Here is a 9,235-nt window from a genome sequence, read left to right as displayed (position 1 = left end):
CATTTTGATATATATAACCCTATATCTAACTCGTTTAGTTTTATGACTTACAAACAACCGTTATGTGAACAAAACTATAATACTCTCTTAGCAACTTTTGTTGCGAGAGTATAAAAATAAAAGGTTATACAAGGTTATGACTTCATCAGTTCATTTTCACACTTTTTAAAAGCTTGTTATGGAAAATTCCTTCAGAAGTTTGAATTAATTTAGTGAATCGAAAACAATATACCGGAATTAGTATTAGAATATGTTAGTTTTGGATTTATTCGGTATCGGAATTAAATAATTTCGAGGGGTTTCTAAGAAATTACTGCACTTTTTCAGTGTTATTTGGAGATCATTTTGGTAAAACGTAGAGAAAAAAGAAAGAAAAGCAGTAAAATATAACTTAAACATATTAGAAAGTAGAGATACCAACAGTAAAAAAATCAAATCTAAAAGAAATATTACCAAATATGTGCCAGACCTAAGGCATTTCAGGAAATATTTGGAATGTAGTTAAATGAATGACTAAATTAAATAGATACCAGCTGATTTACTTACATATATGTATGTATATAGGCTTTAACTTTATAAATCCATCACTACTTACCTTGTTCAGTTTACCAGTAGCTACTGCGTGTATAATTTTTATCACTTAACTACTGTTATTGCATTATATAATATAAACAAACTTCAGAAGTTTTGTAAACATTTACTTCTGTTATGTACACTTACATATATACACGTGTTTATTTTACCACAACAGTTACGCTGTGAAAAAAAAAAAAAACAATTTTAAGTTAATTCTAAATGAATAGAGACTTGGTCGTTAGTGATAAAAAAGCTATTAATTATTAAATGATCTATTTATCAAATCAACTGAGTAGTTAATTGCTGCTTAATTAGATATAATATGGGAGTACAGTGGGGTTGCGGTTCGGCACTCTCGCGACCTCCCATTTCAACCAACCAAACGAACTATTTGAACAGTTGTAATGTTTCGATGTAATTATAATCGAGTTGCATGTAAGTCCAAACAACACACGATATGTGTGATGCTGAGATGATACGATATACTTCGTTTCGTGAGAAAGACTCTCGGCTGCAAAAATGGATATTCGTAGACAAACGGAACATTCATGTCCACAAAATGAGAGTATAATATTTATTAAAGACCAAATATCTTATATTGTTGTTAATTAACCAACGTCTAACCATTTACACTATCTTGAAGGAGATATCTTGATTATCATATTATAGGGATCTATTCCTGTAGTAATATATCAATATATGTCAATTTTATTTTATATACATAAAAATAATACATTTTATTTATTTACAATAATTTCCACTATAATAAGCTATAATATCGTAAAGTTTGTTCTTAATCGATCGGTTTGTACATGCAAAAATACATACAGAGCAGTATGTACATAATTACAATTCATAACAGTCAATAAATAACAAATATTCACTACTCATTTACAAATTCGACTCTTTCTTGCTTTTTCCGAATGTCTCGCCGTCCTCGATAGTTTCGGGCAGCGGAAAACCGCGTGTTTCCGGCATCAGGAAGACCGAAGCAGCAGCTGCCAGCGAAAAGCCGCCAAACACAGCCGGTGGTATCCACAGACCACGCGTTGACATGCCTGATATGAATGGCGCAATGATTGAGCCGACACGACCGACAAACGAACACAAACCGACACCCGAGTTACGCACTACTGTCGGGAACAGCTCACCACCGTAGAGATAAACATTCGGAAATGTGACTGATGCACCAAAGAGACCTATTGTAGCCATTCCCACAGTCATGGTGCTATTCAGCGATGGCGCAAAAGCCAAAGTCATCAAAGCGACGCCGCTTAGTGCGTTTGAGAGGAAGAGCGTTATGCGGCGTCCAAGATATTTGGTCATCGGCACGCAAATGAGTGTGCCCGGCACACCCAACGTAGCGCCTATGGCGACATTCATAAAGATATCGCCGCTCAAGTGTGATATGTGCTGTGAGACGCCGTAGTAGACAAGGCAGACAACCAGCCAATTGAATGCCATCGCCAAGGTTTTCTGACAGAGATACGGATGACGGAAGAGATCGATGATGTTGCCCTTCTTTGCAGTCGGTGTAGCGGCAATGATTTGTGCGGCCTCCTCAAGTTCGGCGCGTACATTTTCGGTGGGCACATTGTTGCGCTTGCAGCCGGCTTCAAGTATTTTTATGGCGCGGTCAGTGCGACCGGTTGTCAAGAGCCATCGTGGCGACTCTGAAATGTCGAATATGAACGAATTTAATTAGTTAAGTGGAAGTAGAAGTAGAAGTGGTTATACGAGTTCGTGTGATACAAGTACATACCTGGCACTGTCCAATAAAATAGCAGATATAACACCGAAAATGATGAGAAAGCAAGATGATACCAACGCCAGTGACGCAGAAAGTACGCGAATAGCGGTAGTGTGGCATGACCCAAATTGAAGGGTATCTGATAGAGTATAGCCATTATTTCACGTTTACTTTTGCCCACAATCTCCATGATAATTGTGAAACTGTTGAATGGAGTGTATTTACGCGTTTGAGTAACGGTTTTGCACGTATTCATTTGCTGGTTTTTTTACTCACCCCGTGGACATTGTAGCGCCTGTGGCGAAACCATCCAAAAAGCGAAAGACCACAAAAAGCCAAAACCATGGTGATGCCGAAACAAGACAACCGAAAATTAGTTGCATAACACAGGCACTCACGAACATGGGACGACGACCCCATCTACAACAAAGCGCAGTTTATACAATTAACTGTCGACTCACATATGTATGTACTATGTACTCACTTATCAGCGAAGAGTCCAAAAATTATATTGCCCAGCATTATGCCAATCATAACAAAACTCTGCGCCAAACTGGATAGCCACTGGCGTTCGCAGGTCAAATTCCATTCGCTGATTATATTCTCTTGAAAGATGCTACGGTCATAAGTCACCGCTTTGCACTCCACCGAGCATACATCAGTGCTGTTATCAGGCACAGCGCAGCTGCTTTTAATTGGCGACTGCAGGAAGACCATCGAAATTTGTACCCAACCAGTGGGAAATTTCGAAAGAAAAATCCATAGGCAGACAATGAGCTGCCAAGGGCCCAAATCACTACCCAAAATCGAGATGATCGGATCGGGACGCGTGGGCTTGTCTGTAAAATGGAAAATATTGAGCAATCAACTTTCGATTTCTTTTCGTGTATGAGCTTCTGCGTCTGCCTTTTAGACTCACCAGCGCGTTGCTGCATTTTGATTGAGATGTCCTGATATCCTGTCGATGATGACTTCGCTCAGAGCTCGTTCTCTTCAACACACTTCCTTTGTCACTAATTTATTTAGTAAAATTGTTCCGTTATTCTCACATACGCGGTACCGCACAGCTCGCTGCTGTCTGCGCGAATGCTGTGTTCGGTCGCAAATAAAAAAATTACTACCGAAATCTGCGTCTCACATAAATTAGATTAAGCGGCAGCGTGTTATAGTCCGTATGTTTGTATGTTTGTTATTATTAAATAATTTTAATATATTTAACATTTATTACTATTTTTGTCTGGATTACCGCACCGCGTGTAGACACCGACTCAGCGCTGCGCACGAATGTTGGCTGTAGTCTGCGCTTACCGGTCGCATAGGGATAGACACATTGGCATGCGATTGCTACTCCACGAATGAGATTATAGGTATACATACATATATGTAGTAGTTCTATATATGAATGCGAAGTAATTTAAGCGATACTCTGGACTCATTCACAAGCAGACGAGAAGTTGAGAGCTTCGCATTTGTTTGTCGATAAGTTTGCTTTTGTCTCGTAAAGTGGCATATATATTTGTGTGAGTATGTATATTGCTTTGCTTACGCAGCTTGTTCACTTTCGACTGTGCTTTTACCCCGCGCCTTTTTTAAGGGTAGATTTGTATAGCTGTGGCAGGAAGCGCTTTGTGCGTTGCATGAGCGAAGTTTCACAAAAAGGTATGACTGCTAAGTATGTACATTAAATTGATAGATACAGTGACTTCAATAAAGAAATAAACAACATGAAATTCATTTTGACCCGAGCCCGATCGGCCCAAATCACATATTGTTGTGGGTTATATAAACATTAAGAATGTCTTCCGTTTGCAATTCTCTGACTTTATTCAACTTTATACGTAACTTTCTTGCTGAGTTAAACGATATGTATTGTCTTAAGTCACTTCCGAGAGATAAGTGTTTATAAGCCAATCATATATACGGATGACAACTTTGTATAATAAAGACACACAGACAATTGACGCTACTGGTACAAAGTCCTCACCGCATACAATGATTTTTCGACCAATGAGACCCATTAGAGATAACTGTAAATATACTACCGCTTTTGATAACAAAATGTTAAAGTCGGTTAACTACTACGGTTGTAACTACATCGTAGGAAGCTTAATTTTCATGATTTTGTATCCATAAGTTATTCTCACAAGGTCTCATCTCTATGGCGCAAAGTCTGGAACAGTACCACTGTCTGATAAATCAAAACTTGTAACGCTCCATTAAAAGGCTGTATGCGGAGTTACGAAGAAGTGCGATTGAAAGTCCAATTGAAATTTGATGTGTTCCGAGTCATCATCCCAATCCTGAGTTTTGATAGATGGCGCAGAATGCGACAATTCTTTCTAAGGAAAACAAATGTATTTGCTGGGAACTGGATTGATTTCTACCAAAATAAGATGCTTTGAAATAATTATGCGTCGATTTTTCAAGGTTTCACTGATCAGATAATAGCTATAAAGATATATATTTTACTCAGTGCTTTTTTAAAAAGTTAATAACACGTCCCATGGTAGTTATGTCCGTGTAATTATTAAAGCCACTGTACCCTCAGATGTATGTATATGTATTTAAGTACTTAAAGAAGTATGATATATGTACATCTGTACGAATATTTCTACTCGTGGCTATGACATTATACATACACTTTGTAGTAACTACGTAAGCAAGGTCATAACGAAGGTCGAAATTGGGGATAAACGCATTGAGTGCGTATTAATAAAGGGTGCTTATGTGAGAACATATCTAAAGATATTGCGTCGTGAATTTTACTTTGGTATTTTCAAAAAAAAACTATTTTGATCTTCAAAAGTACTCATCCGAAAAAATTACTATGATCCGATTTGTTTCGGTCAGAAGTCACCACATTCTCACTATTGTGAGATTGGAAATATGGCACAATTGGAACGCCAGGTTCCTACCAAGTTTTTGAAAATAATCCATCTATAAGAAATACATTTTAACGGGATCTAAAAGATCTAAACAGAAGCACAATAATAACTCTTCGGTACCAATTTCAAAATAAGCCATATTTTATTTGAGGATTGTTCTTGATTTATGGTCCTCAGAACAATGGCAACGGCGAATACCGCAGACGATGGAAAGATGAGCTGGACGAGTTATCCGACGACATTGACAAAGTTCAGCGAATAAAAAGCCAGCGTAGCCGCTGTAGGTCATGTTGTCCGCATGGACGAAAACACCCCAGCTTTGAAAGTGTTCGATGCAGTACCCGCTGGAGGAAGCCGTGGAATAGGACGACCTCCGCACCGTTGGAAAGACCAAGTGGAAAGATGGCATCAAGCTGCAAAACGGAGAAATGAATGGTGCGCTCTGGTGGATTCGGATATAACCGGCTAAAAGATTTCTACGCCAATTGCATGCATGCATACATTGTTCGTCGCAACAGTTCGCAACAGTTCGCAATTACTAACTCCAAGAAAGTTTTGTAATATTCTTGAATTTGAAATAACCACTTGCAATCCAGGTTCTTAAATAAATCTAGTCAAAAAACACCCTATATGTATGTACATACATATATACATAAATATATGCATATATTTAAAAACTTGCCTCATATACTCCAGTCCTTGTAGATATGTAATATTTTTTTATGGCTGTAACGGAAATTCTCCATTACCAACTCCAAAAAATAAATTTATATATCCGTAGCGACGGCGCATGCCCCTATGAAAAAGCTTTCGATGACAATGGCGCGAAGATAAAGCTCTCTTTTTTGCAGAATACGTGTGGATAAATCTATAGGTTGTGTGAGAAAATAAGTTTATTATCTACAACAGGGTGACCCAAGTGCTTTTAAGATAAATTGTAAACATGAAGCATTTAATTTTACAGGGATAAGGCAAAGCGTAATTTGAATACATGGATATTGCAAAGTAATAGAAGATTTATGAACTATATATGAAGTTACGCCTGGATTTCCTTCCACTATGCGCTCGGTACCAACTGGTATTTTTCAAACAACTGTAATGTCGGGGATACCAAAAGCTTTTGTTGAATAACAATAAATATTAAAATAATACAAAATATTACCCATTTATTAGGTACTAGCAGACCCGGCCACACGTTTTTGTGGCTAAGGTATACGTTAAATTAAGTTGGTCCAATCTTGGCTTCGGCGACGATATTGATTACTCGAGGTTGATTTATGTTACGCAGCATGATTACAACTCACACTACTTTTAATTGCAAAGTACAGGCAATTTTAAATAGTTTGGGATAATTGACTACGTCATCCTGGTTAGTAGCTGTGTCAACCCTCTTGGACCGAAATTCTAAATTGTCGCATTAAGATCATCGATATTTTTTTTTTTAACACCAATATAGGTCATTCAATCAGTCATTTATGGTTATCATATTGAGGTTTCATGTCAGGAAAACTTCTCTTTCGAGTCAATGAAGTGAAAGAAATCTGTTGGAAATGCTATTAATCCATCGAGGTGTCAACTGCGACCCTACCATTTTCAACTGCTTCTACAATCGCAATTTGATATTGTTGCAAAAACACTCATATGTTAGTTGTTAATTGGCGATACTTTATGTATCGCCACAAATTAAATGACTTTAGGCATGCGATTAGCCCGTCAGTAACAGTTGATCCAGGAATAATTGGAAGAGTCTGGCGTAAATCACCTACTAACAGAATCCTGGCTCCACCACAAACGTTTATCGACAATCAAGATCTTTTAAAGTCCTGTGCAGTACCTCCAGCGACTTCTTGAATATTTGGAAAATCTTCGTTAAAGCGCTATTTTTGACGATTTTGCTGACTGGTGTTTCGTTCATTTGCAATTTAGGAGTAATTTCAAGGCCGAATGTGCCGTATGTTTGCCTACTAACAGGTGCCAAGTCGCCCCTATTCCCGTTAACCTTGGTGGTGAAAATGAGTGAAATTGGTTCTGGAATTACATCAGCCCTCATATACTATATATGATGATTTTCTATGGGACTTTAAGCCGAATATATAGGTCATATTGTGTGTTATCTTAATAAAATTACATCAATAAATTGCGAGAGTATAAAATGTTCGGTTGGACCCGAACTTAGCCTTTCCTTATTTGTTACAAATTGTTTTGGGCTATCGACACAACCTTATACAATTGAACAATAACAAAAATATTTTAACAAAGCAACAATGATAACCTTCAAAATATTTTTTTTTGTTTTCTCTTTTATATTTTTCTTGTCAACTCGAATAAAATTCTCTTATTATTATCTTCCTCGAAATTTTTTCATATTTACTCACTTTCTAATCTTTTTCTGGACTTCCACGAATATTTCAAGACTAAAATTAGCCAGATCGGTTAGGCCGTTCTCGTTTTTTTGCGGCACAAACGAACAGCAATTCATTTTTATATCATATTATTTTTAATTCCGCACAGGACCATCCAAAAATTTCAAAATTTTTAACTCGTGATATCTTTTGATTGGTATGTCAGAATCTAATAATTCAAAAAGTTATATAAAGGTTTTGAAGCGATCTTAAATAATAAATCTAATATTTCGATAAGGATTAATACTAAGCTATAAATAAAGAGCCTTTTCAAGTAGTGGTATTTTAATTAATTTTTTATATAATATCGCTTATTGTGACAAAACTATAATAGTTAGAGGTATGATGTCGCGACGTTTTTTGTAGATAATGATAAGTTCTACAAAATTGTAGTACATCACTTTGTTATATCTTCAATCGTTTTCGCAGTATTCGCGATTAAAGAAAGTTTTTTGGTATTTTTTTTACATTATCGGAGTTTTGGTAAGAAACCCTATTTTTTTTTTAACTAAATATAGCCTATGTCACTCAGGGATAGTATAGCTTTCCAACGGTGAAAGAATTTTTCAAATCGGTTCAGTAGTTTCGGAGCTTATTCGGCACAAACAAACAAAAAAACAAACATTTCCTCTTTATAATATTAGTATAGATAAAGTTCACTACATTATATCCAATATTATACACTCACTTAATTCTGCCAATGTATCTCACAAATTAACCGATATATGCGGTATACCACCGGATGTGTGAAAAGCCTAATATTAGGTTTATTGGAGCTAGGAAAGTAATGACCCGATAATACCAAGGCTCAGACAGACATCCAGACTTTATTTCGCCTCGTCAACCTAATGACTTTGGTGTATATAACTCTATATCCAACTCGTTTAGTTTCGGAACTTCTAAACAACCGTTATGTGAGTAAAACTATTGAATTCTGCGTATAATAACACTGATCAACAAAAATTTTTTTTTCTGCGTAACAAGAAAAATTTTGGCTGATTCTGTTCGGAATAAGGTCAAGTAGAGTAGAATTAGTAGTCTAAAATTTTAGATACGAATAGTTTTATTGTAATATGATTTTTTTATTTTTATTAAATTACAAATTATTTTAACAAAAATTAAATTATTATCAATGTTATAATATTATTATTATGATTTTCTCCTGTATTCCGCGTCAGGAACGTCCCTCTGTAATCCCCAGCAATAATCAGCCAGCATAGTTGGACTCCATTTTCCCTGCTATCGTTTTTCTATGGAAAAAATGTCCTGGTGGCATCGTTCCCCGTGTTCATCACTAACGGCACCCAAGTTTGGTGGAAAAAAGTCTAAATGAGAATGTAAAAAATTTATTTTTAAGGACATATTGCAGCCTAATGCTTTCTTCTATTCTCTAGAAGTTCCTCAACATTAGTTTTATAGTCATTTGATCGGTGGTTTCCAAGAAAATTTTCAGTGATTTTTATAAATGATTCCCATGCTGGTTTTTCCAGATCATTGAGCTGGTTTTTAAATATATCATCTTTTATCACTTGCCTGATTTGAGGACCTACAAACACGCCCTCTTTAATCTTGGCGTCACTGATTTTAGGGAATTTTTCTTTTAGATATTGAAATTCAGCGCC

The 9,235-nt window shown here is 36.4% G+C and overlaps 1 protein-coding gene across 1 annotated transcript; it reads right to left on the bottom strand.

Moving 5' to 3' along the window:
• Window positions 1–1,252: 1,252 nt before the first annotated feature.
• Orct_0 (organic cation transporter protein) lies at window positions 1,253–3,720 on the bottom strand. The gene is made up of 5 exons (XM_011191291.3): window positions 3,246–3,720; window positions 2,811–3,165; window positions 2,603–2,746; window positions 2,339–2,529; window positions 1,253–2,249 (listed from the first exon to the last, which is right to left on the bottom strand). The coding sequence occupies exons 1-5, from the start codon at window positions 3,259–3,261 to the stop codon at window positions 1,468–1,470; spliced, it is 1,488 nt and encodes a 495-aa protein (XP_011189593.1). The 5' UTR covers window positions 3,262–3,720; the 3' UTR covers window positions 1,253–1,467.
• Between the last annotated feature and the right edge of the window lie 5,515 nt (window positions 3,721–9,235).

This window comes from Zeugodacus cucurbitae, chromosome 2, assembly GCF_028554725.1.
Source record: "Zeugodacus cucurbitae isolate PBARC_wt_2022May chromosome 2, idZeuCucr1.2, whole genome shotgun sequence".
Taxonomy (NCBI): Eukaryota; Metazoa; Arthropoda; class Insecta; order Diptera; family Tephritidae; genus Zeugodacus; species Zeugodacus cucurbitae.
Note: the sequence above shows the minus strand (reverse complement) of the source record. Positions and strands in the feature narration are given on the sequence as shown.